The sequence below is a fragment of the Ostrea edulis genome, chromosome 4, assembly GCF_947568905.1.
Source record: "Ostrea edulis chromosome 4, xbOstEdul1.1, whole genome shotgun sequence".
NCBI lineage: Eukaryota > Metazoa > Mollusca > Bivalvia > Ostreida > Ostreidae > Ostrea > Ostrea edulis.
The window spans coordinates 92,037,057-92,058,581 of record NC_079167.1 but is presented as its reverse complement, the minus strand read 5'-3'; the positions used below and the strand labels follow the sequence as shown (position 1 = coordinate 92,058,581).

The 21,525-nt window shown below is 35.5% G+C and overlaps 1 protein-coding gene across 2 annotated transcripts in view; it reads right to left on the bottom strand.

The window, feature by feature from the left end:
- The window catches only part of LOC125668607 (uncharacterized), a 48,118-nt gene extending 30,013 nt beyond the window's left edge, over nt 1-18,105 (bottom strand). Inside the window, exons 1-5 of one of the 2 annotated variants that reach the window (XM_056164318.1) lie at nt 17,801-18,105; nt 11,607-11,742; nt 5,860-6,028; nt 2,063-2,215; nt 207-291 (exon numbers count right to left, since the gene is read on the bottom strand). In XM_056164318.1, the coding sequence (XP_056020293.1) occupies nt 207-291; nt 2,063-2,215; nt 5,860-6,028; nt 11,607-11,742; nt 17,801-18,073 (816 nt within the window). In that variant the 5' untranslated portion in view covers nt 18,074-18,105. The remainder of the gene's footprint in view (nt 1-206; nt 292-2,062; nt 2,216-5,859; nt 6,029-11,606; nt 11,743-17,800) is intronic. The other variant, XM_056164319.1, reaches the window with a different exon arrangement.
- Nucleotides 18,106-21,525: the final 3,420 nt, after the last annotated feature.

Sequence of the window (21,525 nt, the reverse complement as noted above, 5' to 3'; positions counted from 1 at the left end):
TTTTTTTTATTATTTTACCGCAGTATTATGAATACATCACTTGCTTTATGGGGGTATTTAGACAATGAAACTTTGGATAATTTCAGTGTAATTGGCCTGGCAATCTATCGCCATCTTCCTAAATAGAGGTAAACGTAGGATTTTTCCATATTCATTACAACATCAACCTATCCATTACATATACAGGTAATGAAGTTGATACTAACCTGCAACAAGTATTTGCCAATTCCAAATTTTCGGTATCGTTTTCGAACTGAGAGTAGTGTCAGGTGAATGACCCTGTCTTTTTGTCTTCAAAAAAAAAGAAAAGTATGTTTTAAAATCTTACTGTCAAGGGAATAGGTCATACAAAAAAAAACTAATTAAGTCACATGACAAGAGAATGCAACTCTTACTGGTATTCTATACAAGGTCTTCATTCTTATTCATACATGTAAAATCTATAATGTCATCATGTAAAATCAATAATGTCATCATGTAAAATCAATAATATTATCATGTAAAATCAATAATGTCATCATGTAAAATCAATGTCATCATGTAAAATCTATAATGTCATCATGTAAAATCAATGTCATCATGTAAAGTCAATGCCATGTAAAATCAATGTCATCATGTAAAATTAATAATGTCATCATGTAAAATCTATAATGTCATCATGTAAAATTAATAATGTCATCATGTAAAATCTATAATGTCATCATGTAAAATCAATAATGTCATCATGATAAAACAAGAGTACAGCAAATGGTACATAATACACCCATGAAAATGCTTACATAGGGTGTTTTTCTTAAGCCATAATTTTTAGAACTTTGCTTCAGGTAGTGTCAGCCATCATCAGGGTGTGACATACTTTCTTCGCATAATATGAATATTTCCTTAAAAAGGACTAAGTTCAACAACCTGTAATTTTTTTAAACATTGAAGAAAATCAAAATCCTTGCCACATTCACATCTTCCATACTCATACAAATATTCTGTAAAATAAGAAGGTCCTCACTTGAAAACTATAGAAGGAAAGATAAAAGACAAACCATGCACTCTCTATGCAATATTTCCTCAAAACGACTAGATTCAACAACCTGTAATTTTCTAAAAAATTGGAGGAAATCAAAATCCTTGCCACATGCACATCTTCCATACCAATACAAATATTCAGTAAAATAAGAAGGACCTCACTTGAAAACAGTGGAAGGAAAATCAGACAAAATCATGTACTCTCTATGTAATAATTCCTCAAAACTGACTAAGTTCAATAGCTTGTGATTTTCTCAAAAATTGAGGAAAATCAAAATTCTTCCCACTTGCACATCTTCAATTCCTATATAAACACTCTGTAAAATAAGATGATCCTCACTTGAAAACTGTGGGAGGGTTTCACAGAACAAATCGTGTACTGTCTTTGCAATATTTTCTCAAAACGGACGAAGTTCAGCAACTTGTAATTTCTTAAAAATTGAAGAAAATCAAAATCCTTGCCACATGCACATTTTCAATATCCATACAAACACTCTGTAAAACAAGATGGTCTTCACTTGAAAATTGTGGGAGGAGTTAGCCGGACAAATTATGTACTCTCCATATAATAATAATAATTTTCAAATAAAGGGGCCAAACTCCTGCAAAAGAGGTTGAAATGGATCAAAATTGCAACATGATCTAGAGTGATCCACAAAGAAGCTACATAGCAAGTTTCAGCTTGATATGTAATAGAGAAATGAAAATAGAAACAGAAAACTCCAAATGGGCAGATGGATGGACGGACGTACAGACATCGCTGTACCATAATATGTCCTGTCTAAAGACGGGCGTTAATCTCTCGGCATTATTGTTGTAAATTAAATAAAATGGCCATAAATGAAAAACGGATTAAGAACCAAGCAAATTATTACAGAATCTCGACATGAAATTGACAACTCAGATTGCTGTGAGAAATTAGCCTAATTTTTCGAGAAAAAAAAAACTTTTTAAAAAAAATGACAACCAACTTACAAGCAAGCATCCTGCCACATATAAGAGTAAGGGTTCTAAACTCTAGTTTAAAAATGGAGACACCTACATGTATTTTTTCTCAAATGTGATGGCCCCTATGATTCTGTTTTCAATCCCCACCAGTTCCTCACACAATGTGTCTGTGGATTTCTGTTGTGTACGTCTCTCTGCTGCCTTCTGAATAAAGCTGTTTATTCCTTTGGAGAAATCCTCCTCATCACTTCAAAAGTTAAGCAAATTCATTTCTATCATTCATACATAAGTACAGTACATTTATATCTTTTTCACAGTACTAAAGACCAGTCTTAATGATGCTATCATATCAGTTCATTTTAATTGTAATTCGCTATATTCAGTTACTGGTTTAGAGATTACACTGTATATATAAGGAACAAGAGGCCCACAGGCCTTATCGGTCACCTGAATACTAGTGAAAAAGTATCTCTACTTCCATGGGCTATGAAATCTAGAAAAAAATTCCTGTTCTGAATATCCAAGCTAAATTCTAATGTTCAGCAATAGTATAAAACAAGATGTCTTCTTAAAACTTCACTGCCTTCATAAGTGCATACACTGATGAAAGGCTTTAAATAATAGGTGTATTAACATTAAAACATCAAACGATTCGACTAATTTGGACTCATAACCCTGGGTTTTGATTGAAATTCATCATTCCTTGTCCATCCTTTTCTGTTATTCCTAAGTATGCATTTAGATTTTATACAGTATCAGCAAACTTACATTTAAATACTACATGTGTATACTAATGCCTCGTTCACACGAAGAATTTAATTCGCATTAAACGTAAGTTAATGTGAATTAAATCTGAACCGCGTTCACACGGAGATTTTAATGCGCATTAGTTTACTTCGAATTAAAATTGACGTCGCGATTTAATGCGAATTAAATTTACTTCACATTAGCTCCGTGTGAACGCTAAGCGAAGCTAATTCGCATTAAATGTACACGCATGCGTAAAGGCAAATTTGGGTCACATGCATCATACCCATGGTCAGCTATATATATTAATGTCAGTTTTGTACAAAAAACTAAGCAAAATGATAATAATCACTAAAACATGTATAAACAGCATGTCATTAGATAATGTCAGACGTAAATCTGTGCTCTGCATAGGCATACTGAGTAATACATGTGGAAGGAATTGTTTTTAAATACGACAACAATGTTTTAAAATAGTGATAATATGATTTTCTTTTTTACATTTTTTAAAACATATGCCGCTCATTGTTAATTTTTATACCATATGACGTCACAGTAGACTTATAATATACGTATTAGTAATTAAAAATTACGTCATAACAGTAATCAGCGGAATGGTGAAAAAGAAGTTCCGAAGTTTTAAAATTGGGCCCATGAAGAAACAATAGATTGTCTAGATTGAATGCTGGTTGTCGGAGGAAATAACAAGTAATTTCTTGGGAACATATAAATAAACACGACAAAAAACTCCTTATGTGTAGATCAGAACTATGTATGTAGGCCTAAATTGTAAACATGTAGTATACTACATGTAGGCCTATATCGCGTTTTGAACAAAGAATTCTGTATAGATCTACACAATATTCATTAAAATATCTATAAAAATAATTTTCAATAACATAGTCTATTCTTTAATTTATTTCGCGCACCCTTTAATAGAGATGCATACGAATTTAATGCGCATTAGTTTACTTCGCATTAAATATTACCGCCGTGTGAACGCTATTTAATTCGAATTAATTTAATGCGCATTATTTTACTTCGCATCAAATTTGATGCGAAGTAAAATTTAATGCGCATCCGTGTGAACGAGGCATTAGTTTGGCCCCACCCTGGGGTCAGAGCTCTTATTCTGGGGATCATCAAATTTACAATTTTGGCAAAAGACTACCTGCTCTATCCATTTAGTATCAATAGCACTAAAGAAGATGTTATTTAAGTGTTTTACACTTAAACACTATATAACAAGTTTGGTCCCACCCTGGGATCAGAACCCCTACCCTGGGGATCATGAAATTTACAATTTTGGTAAAGGCTTTCCTGCTCTACATCACTATGCATTTAGCTTTTCTTACATGTGTGCGATTCTTGAGAAGAAGATTTTTGAAAATTGGTCAATTTTGGGCAGTTTTTGCCCCGCCCCTAAGGCCTATGGGGTGAAGGAATCCTAAAATTTACAATTTGTGTTCCCCTTGTTCCAAATATGTTTCATTCTAAATTTGAAAAGAATTGAAGTGACAGTTATCAAGAAGAAGTTGAAAATGTTTATTGTTCACACATTTAATAACTGACCATTTTGGCCTCACCCCGATACCAAAATTCCTAACCCTGGGATCATCAAATTTACAATTTTGGTAAAGGACTACCTGTTCTTTCTAAATATCCATTTAGTTTCAATTTAGTATCAATATTGAAACGAAAGAGGATGTTATTTAAGTGTTTTATAATTACACATAAACACTATATAACAAGTTTGGCCCCACCCTGGGGTCAGAACCCCTACCCCGGGAATCATGAAATTTACAATTTTGGTAGAAGCCTTCCTGCTCTACATTGCCATGCATTTAGTTTTTCTTACACAAGTGCGGTTCTTGAGAAGAAGATTTTTGAAAATTAGTCAATTTTAGGCAGTTTTTGTCCCACCCCCAAGGCCCCAGGGGTGCTGGAGTCCTGAAATTTACAATTTATGTCCCCCTTGTCCCAAAGATGATTCATACCAAATATGAAAAGAATTGGACTAGTAGTTATTAAGAAGAAGTTTAAAATGTTCAATTGTTAACGCACGACGGACGACGACCGACGACAACCAATACGCAACTTCCGAGATATCAGCTCTTCTGTGATGGAGGTATGTTCAGTGTTCTGCTGAACGCTTGGGTGGGTACAAGATGTGTACATATATTATAGACTAGCTATATAATAACGTATAAAAGTAATGAAAGTGTAAATTTTGTTTATACCAGCTGTTGGTATACATTAAACTGATCATATCAAGAATAATATTTGCCATTAAATCAAATGTGAAATTATTATTTTATTTCCTCTTTTACATGAGTGATATTTTAACCAAAGAAAGATGGTGATTATCGATTTTTGTTTGAGCTATTTTATTATCAAATACTTATAAACTTACTAATATTGTGTGCCCTGCAGTTTGGGTGGTCGCATGGTGTCTGACAATCGGCCTTTAAGCAATATATGAAGGCAGCGATAAGCATTTGTACCCACCGCGTGTGGACAATAGTATGTTTTGCGTCTCACTGTGCATAAGAGTTCCGCAAAGGGAAAGAACTATTGGGCAACTCGGAAATTGCATATTGCAATAGGTCACCTGAGTACTCAGGTGACCTAATAAAATGTCTAGTTTGTATGTATGACAGCGATATATGTAAACAATAAAACCATAGGAGCAATTCCTTATATTGAGAAATACAATACATATGTACAATAAAACAGCAAAGGTTAATTACTACTAAAACATAGGGAAATGTAAGTATTGTGAAATAATTGTCAATTAAGGGGGTATACTACATAGTCATAATGGCTGACTTCCTCTTAAACCATGTTTGATGAAAATATAAATATCAGCAATATCTGTCTATTCATTTAAATATCATTGCCAATCTAAGTAGCTCAGTAGTGTCAACGTATGACTGTCAACTGCAGAACTGTAGATCATGTGTTGGAATCACACAGGGATTGTAATCCCCCCCCCCCCCCCCCCAGATTTCTTTCTACTAAAACTGCATTTTTGACTAAATAAAGTAAATTTGAAAGTTTTCAATTCAGATTATTGTTGTACATATCCTCCACTTTTCATTCCCATTAAATTTCTCTGGTGTTTATTAAGGGGAGATTACTCACTCCTCTTCATCCTCGGGCTCTGATTCTGTATCGCTGTATACGGTAGCAAATTTGCTGGGACTGACTTCTTCCTCTTCATATTTATCTTCACCTTCTCCATCTTCCTCCTCTTCTTTTTTGGCGAGATTTCTTCTTGTTGGCTTTCTCTTTGTTAAGTCTTCAATAGTTTCTGAAATGTTTCATCAATAAGAAAACTTTAAAGAGATGTTACACCAAAAAGCTTCAATGCTTACATAAACATTACAAGAGGCCCATGGGCCACATCGCTCACCTGAGTCACCTTGGCCCATATCTAAAGACTTTCCATATATATTTGTATGTAAAACCTTAGTCCCTATTGTGGCCCCAACCTAACCCTGGAGGCCATGATTTTTACAAACTTGAATTTGCACTATGTCAGAAAGCTTTTATGTAAATGTCAACTTCTTTGGCCAAATGGTTCTTGAGAAGAAAAGCTCACTTGAGCCTTCGGCTCAGGTGAGCTAAAAGTAAAAAAGAAAAGCAAACATCTAAATACTAATACAATCATTTAAGGACAGTGGATATAAAAATTTCTAAAAACATATATCTACAGTGGATCTATGATTGATTTAAATTGTCAAAACACTTATCATTTATAGATATTTTTTCTGGATTTTTGTAACCTTAAGGAGGCCATTGTTCATATTTTCACTCTTCACATGAAAGTTTGCATAAGAAGTAAAGTAACCTATTCACATTTTCATATTTCTATTTCCTCTCATGACCCTGAGGGCACTGGACCAATGTCATATAAACCTGAATAGTTTATAGAATTGATATACTCTCATGACCCTGAGGGCACTGGACCAATGTCATATAAACCTGAATAGTTTATAGAATTGATATACTCTCATGACCCTGAGGGCACTGGACCAATGTCATATAAACCTGAATAGTTTATAGAATTGATATACTCTCATGACCCTGGGGGCACTGGACCAATGTCATATAAACCTGAATAGTTTATAGAATTGATATACTCTCATGACCCTGGGGGCACTGGACCAATGTCATATAAACCTGAATAGTTTATAGAATTGATATACTCTCATGACCCTGAGGGCACTGGACCAATGTCATATAAACCTGAATAGTTTATAGAATTGATATACTCTCATGACCCTGAGGGCACTGGACCAATGTCATATAAACCTGAATAGTTTATAGAATTGATATACTCTCATGACCCTGAGGGCACTGGACCAATGTCATATAAACCTGAATAGTTTATAGAATTGATATACTCTCATGACCCTGGGGGCACTGGACCAATGTCATATAAACCTGAATAGTTTATAGAATTGATATACTCTCATGACCCTGAGGGCACTGGACCAATGTCATATAAACCTGAATAGTTTATAGAATTGATATACTCTCATGACCCTGAGGGCACTGGACCAATGTCATATAAACCTGAATAGTTTATAGAATTGATATACTCTCATGACCCTGGGGGCACTGGACCAATGTCATATAAACCTGAATAGTTTATAGAATTGATATACTCTCATGACCCTGGGGGCACTGGACCAATGTCATATAAACCTGAATAGTTTATAGAATTGATATACTCTCATGACCCTGGGGGCACTGGACCAATGTCATATAAACCTGAATAGTTTATAGAATTGATATACTCTCATGACCCTGGGGGCACTGGACCAATGTCATATAAACCTGAATAGTTTATAGAATTGATATACTCTCATGACCCTGGGGGCACTGGACCAATGTCATATAAACCTGAATAGTTTATAGAATTGATATACTCGGTATAAGCGAGTTGAGATGGACTGGGTTTGGAGAAGTGAGGGTTAACACTGGAGAGACAATCCTGTACTCTGGATCGGAAGACCAACATCATAGAGGCGTAGGACTCATGTTAAGCCCAGAGACCAGGAAGTGCTTAATCAAATAGAACCCAGTAAATGAGAGGATCATGAGTGCTAGATTCAACTCAAAATATGTGAAAGTCACCATCATACAAATCTACAGCCCAACCAATGATGATGATGAAGAAGAAAAAGATGCCTTCTATGAACAACTGCAGAAGGAGATTGAGACAACACCTACACATGATATGCTAATTATCATAGGAGATGAAGACGCCAAGGTGGGAAGTAACAACATGGATCACAAGAAAGTATTGGGGAAAGAAGGCCTGGGTGACATCAATGAGAATGGTGAAAGACTGGTTGAATTATGTGAGGAATATGACCTAGTTATTGGAGGAACGCTATTTAAACACAAGGACATACATAAATACACATGGACTTCACCAAACAATAGAGATAGAAATCAAATTGACCACTTCATTGTCAATGGCAGATATACATCTCTTGCCGATGTACGATCTATGAGAGGAGCAGATGCTGGAACTGACCACAATCTAGAAGTTGGAAAAGTGAAGCTAAGATTATCACGACACAGAGATAGAAACAACAGCAAAAGAGTAGCGTACAATACCGCATTATTAAAACAAAAAGACATCCAAAAACAGTTCACTTTAGAATTAAGTAAAGGGTTTGAAGCACTAGAAGGGCAGGATACTATAGATGAGAACAACATGTAAGCAGAGTGGGACAACTTTACAACAGTTTACACAGAGACGGCCGAAAAGATCATAGGCAAGAAACGTAGAAAGCATAAGGAGTGGATCAGCAATGAAACCAGGAAAGCAATAGATGAAAGGAAAAAGATGAAGAGTGAAGTAAACAACGCACATACGTGCCATTAAACAACAGAGGTACAGTGAAATGGACAAGAACGTGAAGAAAAGGACTAGGGCTGATAAGCGATATTACATCAATGGACTTGCTGAGGAGGCAGAGGAGGCAGCAAACAGAAATGATATGGGAACTCTGTACAAGATTACCAAAGAGCTGTGTAATAAGAAGAGGCAGTCAACATCAGGAGTAAGGGATAAGAACAGCAAACTACTCACTGACGCTGATCAGATACTTAAAAGATGGAAAGAGCACTTTGAAGAGGTGTTGAATATTGAAAACCAGTGTAATGAGGATGAAGGTGTCAATCAGATAAATGTCAGCAACATTGAAACCATCGAGGAAATCAACACTGGCCCTTTTACAGACGAGGAAGTGAGGCATGCAATAAAGAAGTTGAAAAATGGTAAAGCAGCAGGTGTAGACAACATAAATGGAGAAATGTTAAAAGCTGGAGGTGTGATAACATCCAAGAAACTGCTACATATGTTTGAGAATGTAAGGAAAACCATTAGTATGCCACGCGATTGGAAGAAATCGATGATTGCTAAAATACCAAAATCAGATGATCTTACAAGGTGTGACAACAGTAGAGGAATATCACTGCTCTCCATACCAGGGAAAGTCTTCTGCAGGGTTCTTATAGAGAGGGTTAAGAAAGGAGTAGAAGAAAAGTTGAGAAATGAACAGGCAGCATACAGGAAAGGACATGGAACATCTGAACAGATTTTTGTACTACGTAACATCGTAGAACAGTGCATTGAATGGCAGTCATCCTTGTACATTAACTTTGTTGACTTCCGTGGAGCCTTCGATAGCCTAGACAGGGAGAAGCTTTGGCAGATCCTGAAGTCATATGGAATTCCAAATCTTTTTATCGAGATGATTAAAGAGATGTACAATGGTAGTAGTAGCTGTGTCATCAACAATGGACAGTCATCAGAATGGTTTTCAGTCAAAACTGGAGTCAGACAGGGATGTGTGATGTCAGGCTTCCTTTTTATAATTTCTGTGGACTAGGTTATGAAGAATACCACTAACGGGAAGAGAACAGGCATCAGATGGAAGTTTATCAACCAGCTAGAAGATCTTGATTACACTGATGATATTAAGAAATGAAACTTATAATTCTTTGTTTGATGCATGTATCAAACGAAACATTGGACGGAAAACTTCATCAATGCGCATAGCGCATTGATGAAAAAGTTTTCCGTCCAATGTTTCGTTTGATACATGCATCAAACAAAGAATTATAAGTTTTATTTCTTATCATTTAATTATGTTTTTAAGATAGAAAAACAAATAGTTTCTCCCATCAAAAAGCTTGAATTAACGTTTTTGAAATGGCGCGTAGGAATACATATAGGCAAGAATAAAAACAAAATGGCATGGCTGTGCGTTCAGGTCAGGAACAGTTACTGTGCAGATTTAAATGGATTATTCGCCAAATTAAAGGTGCAATGGTTAAAAGCTGAATTAAATATAAAGGAAGATAACAAGTGGTGACTGGATTTATGCTGCATCATGTTGGAGGAGACGTTGAACACTGGTTGTGTCGTTGGAACGGTGGAATGCAATTCGGCTCCATTTCAATATCGAGGAAAACGTTCAAAACGCACTCATTGACTGAGCCCCATATAACGCAGTTCAATTTCATTGATATTTACCAGATCAGAAGTCGCCACTTGCTCCGTCATGTTATCGATCTCGTAAAGCAGACGATTCATACCGGGAACTCGTGTAATCTGTCTACTTCTACCAGTAAGTGGTCTACGTCATCAAATTGACTATTCTGCCACGTCATCGCCTATGTATGTTGTTTCTTTAAATCAATTTGTATTTTATTCATATCTTTAGTTGTGCTAATTTTTTATAGCAATGAAAAACAAAAATCAAACAAATGCATTTCGTTATATATAATGCTTATGTGGAAAATCCCGTTCTATAAATAGCGCTAAAATTAGAACGGGGAAGACGCATTCTAGAGAAAAGCAGTTCCGCGTGCTTAGTGCAGATGAACTCCGAACGAAATTTTGACAGAGAAATCAAACGAATTTTTCAACCAATCAGCATCGTTTATAAGTCATCACTTTAAAAGTTATTAAATGATATTGCCCTCCTATCTAGTAAGCACCAGCACATGCAGGAAAAGACCGAAAGACTGTGTACACATGCTGAAAGTATTGGTCTCCAGATCAACACGAACAAGACCAAGGTGTTGAGAATTAACAACAAGGAAACCAATCCTATCACAATCAAGGGAAGAAACGTTGAGGATGTGGACACTTTCACATACCTTGGTGCTATTGTCAACAAGACAGGAGGGACAACAGAAGACATCAAGCACAGACTGAGTTTAGCCAGGAATGCATTTGCAATGCTTAATCCTCTTTGGAAGTCCACCAAATACAGCAGAGCAACAAAGATCAAAGTATTTAACAGCAATGTGATGTCTGTGCTACTCTATGGAGCAAAAATGTGGAAACTGAATGAAAGTGATGTCACCAGATTGGAAACTTTTCAGAGAAAATGTCTACGAAGGGATTCCGCATCTTCTGGCCCATGAAAGTCAGTAACGATGAACTATACTGTAGAACAAGGACAAGCCCAGTAGGTGAAATTGTTAAATGCTGAAGATGGAGATGGATAGGACATACTCTGAGGAAACCACATGACAACAACTCCAGAGTAACCCTGACATGGGCCCCAGAGGGTAAGAGAAAGAGAGGCCGCCCAAAAACAACATGGCGAAGAAGTGCAGAGGCAGAACGCGAACAACTAGGATGGCAAACATGGAGCGAAGCAGTCACAGTAGCAAATGACAGAATGAGATGGCGGAAGATGCTGTCAAGCCTTATGAGCCGACCATGGCTCAAAGAGGATAGGTAGTAGGTAGTTTATAGAAAACAAAAAATTATCAAACTTCTGTCAGAAAAGCACACCTTTAGCTTAGGTGAGCTAAAAAGCTTATATCTACTGATGAATTAAACTTCCTACCTTGTACATCTCTGACCAGGATGACAGTCCTTGCCCATTTATCACAAACAGATGAGTAGAGGACATCTGGTGTCATGTCAGACAGAGAGACATCATAGAGGCCTACCACTGCATGCAGCAAGTCCCTGTTGCTGATCTGTAAACAGGATCAAACAAATACAGGTACAAACTAACTAAAACTATCTACTATCATCAACATTTATGGTTTATTGAAAACATCTTTGATTCAAATAAATATAAATTTTCTTTGTTTTCCTGTTTGCAACCAAACCAATATAAGGGTTCTCAGAAGACAGTAGAGTTTGCTAGACAGCTTCAAATTTGTTAAGAAGAGCAGTAGTCACACAATGTGAGGAGCCCCCTAGATAATGTAAGGAGCCTCCCAGATAATGTGAGGAATCTCCCAGATAATGTGAAGAATCTCCCAGATAATGTGAACAATCTTCCAGATAATGTGAAGAATCCCCCCTGATACTGTTAAAAATATCCCAGATAATGTAAGGAATCTCCCAGATAATGTGAAGAATCTCCTAGAAAATGTGAAAAATCTCCCAGATAATGTGAGGAATCTCCCAGATAATGTGAAAAATCTCCTAGAAAATGCAAGGAGCCTCTCAGATAATGTGAAGAATCTCCCAGATAATGTGAGGAGCCTCCCAGATAATGTGAAGAATGTCCCAGATAATGTGAGGAATCTCCCAGAAAATGTGAGGAATCTCCCAGATAATGTGAAGAATGTCCCAGATACTGTGAGAAATCTCCCAGATAATGTGAGGAATCTCCCAGATAATGTGAAGAATCCGCCAGATAATGTGAAAAATCTCCCAGATAATGTGAGGAATCTCCCCGATAATGTGAAGAATCTCCTAGAAAATGTGAAAAATCTCCCAGATAATGTGAGGAATCTCCTAGATAATGTGAAAAATCTCCTAGAAAATGCAAGGAGCCTCTCAGATAATGTGAAGAATCTCCCAGATAATGTGAAAAATCTCATAGAAAATGCAAGGAGCCTCTCAGATAATGTGAAGAACCTCCCAGATAATGTGAAGAATCTCCCAGATAATGTGAGGAGCCTCCCAGATAATGTGAAGAATGTCCCAGATAATGTGAAGAATCTCCCAGATAATGTGAGGAATCTCCCAAATGTGAAGAATCCTCCAGATAATGTGAAGAATCTCCCAAATAATGTGAAGAATCTCCCAGATAATGTGAGGAATCTCCCAGATAATGTAAGGAATCTTCCAGATAATGTGAGGAATCTCCTAGATGGTGAAATCACACTTCATACGGGTGTTTTAACAAGCCATTGAATAAAAAAATTAGTGTATTAAGCTACCTTAATGCATTTTTTTTTTTACATATCCTTTATGAAATTACAACTTAATTACAATTGTTATAGAGCATGTAGAGTACATGCATATATCAGTAAGTAACATGGATAATGTAGTAAGATCAATTCATTAGAATAATCATCAAAAACATGCTATATTTCTTCATATCAGAATTTTCATTCTCACTAGTTACATGCAAATATGGAATATCGGAACTAAATAATTTTGGAACTCTTCAGATACAGAAGTTACGAAAATTATGCATCACTTGCGCAACTCAGGGTTAGAGTTTTGCTAAAGACGACTCATTTCTGATACAAAAATATCTGCCTGCATGGCTTAAATATTATTTTTCAGAATGTTGCAAGTGAATGCCATAGCTACTACCAATAACATGAGTTATTGGATTTAATTTCTGATATTTGGTAGCTAAGATAAAACAAAAAAAGTTCATTTCCTCTACCATATGCACTCATGTGGATATTTACTTAATGAGATTTCTTGAGTCATTTAAACAACCGACTGCTATGAAATTATGAAAATAATCAGAATTTAGGTAGTGACCGCAAGACACGTAAAGGCAGCAACCCCCCCCCCCCCCCCCCCCCCCCTTCCCGTTTTCTTGACATGTGATGTACTTATCGCGTTATTATCACATAAAACATTTGTTTTTAGTACATACAAAGATCAGTTTATTAGCTGGTAACCCTGACCCAGAATTGAACTCATACATGTACTGAAGAATAATCCCCCCACCCTCCCTGTCGGGGTGACACTGGACCTTTATAATTTTGGGGTTTGGGCAGAACAATTTTTCTTGGTAACTAAGATTTTTCCTACAAATATAATGACACTTTTTTTCCTCTGTTTGCTCCCTACCTTTCAAATTTCAAAAACAACGCTAAACTGTGCCTGAACTCACTAGATCTATAACTAACTGCTTGTTTACTGAAAAGCTGCCCAAGTTAACGCAGAGTACATGAGGTCCATGGGCCACATCACTCACCTGAATCACCTTGGCCCACATCTAAAGATTTTCCATATATATTCGCATGTAAAACTTTGGTCCCTATTGTGGCCCCAACCTACCCCCGGGGTCATGATTTTTACAAACTTTAATCTGCACTATGTCAGGAACCTTTTATGCAAATGTAAACTAGCTTCTTTGGCCTAATGGTTTTTAAAGATTTTTTCCTATATATTAGTATTTAAAACTTTGATCCCCTATTGTAGCCCCATTCTACCCCCCGGGGGCAATAGTTTTAACAAACTTGAATCTGCACTATGCCAGGAAGCTTTCATGTAAATCTTAGCTTTTCTGGCCCAGTGTTTCTTGTGAAGAAGATTTTTAAAGATTTTCCCTATATATCTGTATGTAAAACTTTGATCTCCTATTGTGACCCCATCCTACCACCAGGGGCCATGATTTAAAAACAAACTTGAATCTGCACAATGTTAGAAAGCTTTCATGTAAATTTCAGCTCCTCTGGCTCAGTGGTTCTTGAGAAGAAGATTTGAATGACCCCACCCTATTTTTGGTGATTATCTGCCCTTTGAAGGGGACATGGCTCTTCATTTGAACAAACTTGAAAGCCCTTTACCCAAGGATGCTTTGTGCCTAGTTTGGTTGAAATTGGTCTGGTGGTTCTGGAGAAGATGAAAATGTGAAATGTTTATGCCAGCGCTGACAGACAACGAAAAAAATTTGATCAGAAAAGCTCACTTGAGTCTTCGGCTCAGGTGAGCTAATGGTATTATCTTAAAAGTAAAAGATGAGCTTCAAAAGATATTTTAAACTTAAAAGTAACATAACATGCATATTGAGGAAGAGAGGAGAAAACATCAATACTGATGAAAGGCGTACATACATTGTAATAGATTTATAAAATTACAATGCCATGCTCATTCTTCATTCAAACAGTGCAGATTAAACATGCCCGACTCTGCAAGATTATTATCATTACTGGCTTGTAGAAAATGTCTTAGCAATAGCTTGTCTGGCTGGTTAAAAATCTGGGATCAATCAATTGCTTGGATTTTATAAATCTATGACTGAGTATTTGCATTTGAATCTGATTTGTGTCAATTATTACAATTCTTTTAAAGTATCTCTGTGTTTTAAATTCTTTAAAAGCTAGAAAAATTTTTGTTAGAACATTTAGCCAGTAAATCTGTCAAATCATTAATTAGTATGGCTAGTAAACATGTATCTCAAAAACCTTTTCGTGAAGACTGAATTGTAGATAACAATTTAAATTTTCAGAAAGAAATTGAATCACAGTACATGACTGAGCAAATCAATGAATATGATCACGAAATAATGAAAGTATGTATATGCGTCCAACCCTCATTAAAACTTTATCTGATATGTCAAAATGATCTGTAAAAATCAATTATTTCTATGGTATAAAAATTATATGGACATCACCCAAGTCTCCCTATGAAAATGATGCTTAAGACAAAGAGCCAATAGCATTATCAAACATGATTGGATGAAGTCTGAAAATGCATTGTTTATTACCATTGTAAATTGATATTTACGATCTTCCGTATTAGATGAAAATAGAGGCATATGAACTACATGTATTATTTTATGTCAGATTTCATTATCAAGATCAGTGATTGGGATAAGCAAATTGCTTAAATTGACAATGGTGCATTACCAGCTACTGTCAATGTGACATTTCTAAAATGAATGCGCCATATGAAATTTTTATGAGACATTTTAAAAGGACGAAGTCCTAGAGACCTGTAAATTATACTCTAAACACTACTGACAGATTCCAATGTCATAGATAACTTTACTTTTATTATTTGTGTTAAATTTACGTTTTGTTAAAGTAAGGATTCTCATCGTGATTGTCCGCGTCAACGTCTCCTTCTGCTCCTACAGTGTCTACTTGCCAATATTGGCTGATCATTAAGGCGAAAATTAAAGTCAGTTTGCCCTTTGTCAGGCTTAAGAATTTTTTTCTGTGGCATCTCCAGTCCATGTGTATTAAAATTGCAATTTAATGGTATTAACCAATCAGATAACCTTTTACTGTTTGATTAGACACTGAGGAAATCTAAGTCATACTTGCACTTAAAAGAACGTAAAGTTGTACTATTACTAAAGCATTAACAGCGATAAAGATTTTTCAAGGACTTAATCGATATAGTTTAATTGGGGGATCAGCTCAAAAGTTGAAAAGTTCGTATATCTACGAAGTCAGTGGGGAAAAGCTCAAATTAGGTATATCGACGATGTGCGCCACAACGGCGCAGTGTTTCAATATTCTATGTGCCATTTTTTTTATTTAATGCGACTATGGCGCAGGGCGCGTGCTTATCCCAATCACTGTAAGATAGAGAAAGTAGAACAGCCAGAAGACTATGTAGCTTGTCATGACTCTAATTATCCCCCTTGGTTCAAAAGGTTTAAAGTTTTTCCCTTAAAGTGTGATGTTGACACTAGAGTCCAGGGATGGACATGATTACTCAAAAATCTAATCGATTAATAATTGATTACTTGGAGGAGGGGATTTGTGTAATTGATTACAGTCATTTTTCTTCTGTAATCGATTGCAATCGATTACTTAAGAGGATGTAATCGATTAATAATCGATAACTTTAAGGTTTTTAATATATATATACATGTATATAAAAACAAAACAGGAAAAAGAAATGTTGATGTTACATTTAATTACTGAACATACAAATATCATCTTGTTTGTGAGACATCAAATCTCCTGTAAGTCACATAGAATTACATTTAATCATCATGAGTTTTTGAAAAGTTTCATCATTCAGTCTGCATCTCTCAGGACGAAAGATTCTTCCAGCAATGCAGAACATTGATTCACTGACTTAAACAGCCTTGCCAGGAACTTAAACTATATTTCCAACTTTAACAAAATGACAATATTTCAGTGTAGAGTAATTGAATGTAATTGAAAAAGTAATTATAATTACACCACAAAGTTTAGCTGTAATCGATTGAATTACGATTACAAGTAATTGAAAATAGCTTCAATTACAGATTACTTGAAAAAAAGTAATGATTACAATCGATTACGATTACTCAATTACGATTACCCCGGATGATGCCTGCTAGAGTCATGACAATAGCTCTCCAGACACTCGCTCCGTACCCCCAGCCCATTTCACTACCCCTCCCCTACCTCAAAATTATGATATTGCATTAATTCTTTTTGAAATCTTCTGTTTAATCACTGTTGATATACCCCAGAACAGTTTAAAATAGCTCATTACACCAACATTTGATTCAAAAGCTCATTGAAACACTGCTCTTATTTCACCATCGAATGAGTGATAAAAGATCGAAATCATTTTATTTGAATTTTTTGTGATTAGAAAAAGACATATCAAAGATTAAATATTTAATAGAATAGAAATTGAAATCAAATGGTCAGAAAATTCAGAAATGTGATTTTTCAAATTTGAACCAAACCCAATAGGAATTATAAAGAAAAAGTGGTCATAGAAAATATTGTAATCAGAAAACTACATTACCTTGATGTGAAATGGTTTACAAATTGAATGAATTATAAAGTAAACTAATTTCTTGGTGAAAAGTGCATATATATACAATTAACAACAATTTAATATATGATTATTTTAGGAATTCCTATCAATTTTGATGGTCGAGATCAGTACTTTTCTCCCTTGTTTGATTCAAATCTAAAATATAGCGTGTCAAAATATTTAAGCACATAAAATATTCAAAACCAAACAATTTGTTGACTTCAAAACCAAACAATTTAATTGTTGACTTTTCTGGAGTAGGATGTGTCCTGTCAGCAAATTTCTAAGAGAAATTGTCGTTTATTAAAATCGTCCCCATTACTTATTTATACTTACCCCGTGTATCATTGCATTGTCTCCATCGCATGATAGGGACGCAAGGCTAGGTGCGAGTTGTAGTAATCTCCGAAAATCAACTAACACCGGGAATGCATTGACAGCGTTCCCTTCCCTACTGCGGAACGTCTGTTTATCTGACAGTTGTGCGCCTGGTATTGAATAACTCTTGTCTATACTTTCATGAACAGAATTTGAATCTGTCATTATGTTTTTAATGAAACTTAGGTCCGACGAGTCGAGGCCTGCGTTTTCTACATCTGCGCTCGCCATTGTGTCAACAATGCAGTCCCGCAGTGAATATCTAAGGTGTGTATAAACGACAAAACCGGATTCCGGTACAGTGGAGAGAGAGAGAGAGAGAGAGAGAGAGAGAGAGAGAGAGAGAGAGAGAGAGAGAGAGAGAGAGAGAGAGAGAGAGAGAGAGAGAGAGAGCGCTCATGTTATTTGTTTATGTTGTACACAATGCCGATTTTAATTAAAATTTACTTACTGACTGACTTTACTTCTATTAAAGATACAGTTCAACAGAACCAAGAATCGAGCTACTCGTACTTAACACTTTGGAATTATAATAGGTACATTACATACAGAAGAAAACTGTCATCAGAATGGATCTTCTTACATCAGTATGATATATTTTGATTGACGTCCTGCAAGCTTTGTACTTATCTTATGAACTTACAAAACTTCAAATATTACTTTTCTTACTTCAAATGTTACTTTTTCGGTTCTAAATTATAAATTTAAGTAAATTTTATTTAAAAGTCGGCACTATATACATGTACAATCAACAAGTCAACACAAGCTCTATATAGCTTTTTAACCGACTATCACATAGTCTGGTCCCCCACCCCCGCCACTCATTGATCATTCGTTATTGGGGACCCCAATAACGAATGGTCAATGAGTGGCGGGGGCGGGGACCAGACTAGTGGATCTTAAGAAAAAGATTTTCCTTATATACTCCCATAGAAAACTTTGATCCCTTATTGTGACCCCACACTACCCCGGGGGGCATGATTTTTAACAAAGTTCAATCTGCACTATATTAGGAACCTGCCCTGTAAATATAAGATCCTGTGGTTCTTCAGAAAAAAGATTTTCGCTCTATATTCGCCATCTTCACAGGTCAAGGGTTAACGAATCAATAACCCTTGACTTGTGAAGATGTATATATTCGCATGTAAAACGCTGCTCCCCTATTGTCGCCCTACCCTACTCCCCAGGGCCATGATTTCTACAAACTTAAATTCAATCTGCACGTTGTCAGAAAGCCTCCATGTAAATTTGAACTTTTCTGGCCCAGTGGTTCTCGAGAAAAATTTTAATGACCACACACTATTTTTGCATTTTCGTGATTACCTCCCCTTTGAAGAGGGAATGGCCCTTAAAATGTGAAAATTTTAAAGACGGACGACGGATAACATCTCACATGAGCTTTCGGTTCATGTGAGCTAATAAAAATATTGTAAGAAACTACTGGGTTACATGTACTTTTATTGTGAGAGCCTACAGACCGGTTCTGAGTTTTAATTTTTATATATTTTAAACTGGATAACAACATTCTAAAGTGGAAAAACCCCCACCTCACTTTACATGAAATATAGTGATAATTTTAATCGGTTTGGTACTTTCCGTCGATTGTCTGTAGTAAGTGTCGGTTGGAGGGGGTGTCACTTCTTCCTCTTCCCACTATTTCCTCTACCCCTCCTTCACGTTATAATCTATCCGCCTCTTCAGTCTCTGCTGATTACAGCCGGAGGTTGACAAAACACGGACAGTCACGGATGCACGGAAATAGATAAAAATAGTACAAATCACGGATTCATTTTGCACGGATGATAAAAATTTCCGTGCATTTTTTAAATATAGAATATGCTATTGATTTATGACTTCGAACATACATTGAAATTTTTTTATGCATGTAGGTAGGGGATATATGTAGGTAGAATCTACCAGTAACGGATATTTTCCGTGCATTGTGACGTCATTGCAATTGTTATAAACATGCGAAATTTACACTAAATTACAGACAGAAGACTATATTTCTTTCATAATACAAGAATAATATTTTATTTTAATCGTAACTTCTTATAATTCTTCAATAAGAACAATTTACAGAATTTCCGTAACTTTGGAATCCGTGACTAAAAAAATCCGTCCGTGACTTTAAAATCGTCTGTGAATCCGTCACTTAAAAATCGTCCGTGACTTTTTGTTTTTGTTTAATATGCAATTTCCGTGATTTTATGTGTTTACGAACGTAATAAATAATGATAAATGTGTTTCTAGTTTTCAATTTTATTGATCCGTAAATTTTGTTAAAAACGGAATGTCAATTTCATATCTTTATCTGTAAAATTTTATGACAGTGCAATGTCAAATTCGATTTCGTCCGCTGTTCAAATGAGCATTGCAAATATAATGTATTCTCCGGAACAAAATATTACTGTTCAGAAAAATGGAAGTGACTGTGGTGTTTATGCAATTGCAATCGCAGTGGAGCTGTATTTTGGTGGACTCAACACTTAGTACTAAACAAATTAAGAAGTCAAATACAAGTCAGTACACATGTAATACCTTTTTTTTTTTTTTTTTTTTTTGTTTTTTGTTTAATTTATGGAAATTGTCATCATCCGTGCAAAATGAATCCGTGATTTGTATTATCTATCAAATCACGGACAGATTTTTTTTAGTCACGGATACCAAAGTTTACGGAAATTCTGTATATTCGGAATTTATATGAAATAATGATAAAATACTTGTATTATGAAAAAAATATAGTTTTTACATGTTTATTATAATATAATTTCAATGTTATTTATTACAAGTGTTTTGATTGGACAAAAATAAAGCTGAACAAGAGTTTACACATCAATAAATCCGAAAACACGATGTATTCATACACGCCTGAAAACAAATAACATAGTGCGGGGAAACTATTCAAATTTTTGCAGTTGTTAATGAAGTGAATGAATTGGAATTATAAGAATCAAACATTCTTTTTGAAGAATTTATCGATGTTTAAACTCCGGCCATTTTACTCACAAACTTAACATAAAAGTGCTTCGCACTTTTATTCAGTTTGTGAGTAAAATGTCCGGAGTTTACACATCGATAAATTCTTCAAAAAGAATGTTTAATCCTATAGTAATGAAGGAATCACGGAAATATTGCATACAAATCAAGGACAAATGTTTCTGACGAAACAATTACGGTGACGTCACAATGCACTGAAAATTTCCGTGACTGATAGATTCTAACTATACATATTCCCTGGGGTGTACACAAAACAATTCAAAGTATATTCGAAGTCACAAATCAACTGATTTTATAAATTAAAAAATGCACGGACAATTTTATTATCCATGTAAAATGAATCCGTGATTTGTACTTTTTTTTTTTTTTCTATTTCCGTGCATCCGTGACTTGTCCGTGTTTTGTAAATGGCGATTACAGCCTACTGTAGAGCAAAGGAAATACAATGCTCTATAATTTCTCGAAATCTAAGAGATAATTTGCACGTCGTGTATATATATTATATATTGGTTGTCGTTAATTGGCAGGCCCCGAAACGATGACGTCAAATACCCAGCACAACACCTCCTTCTATCTATAAATGTATACTTCTGAAGAGATTTTCTAGTAAATTTTTCGAACCAATGAACTTTATCCGAGTCCCAATCTACGTAGCAATTAAGTCGGAGCTTTGCACAGTAAAT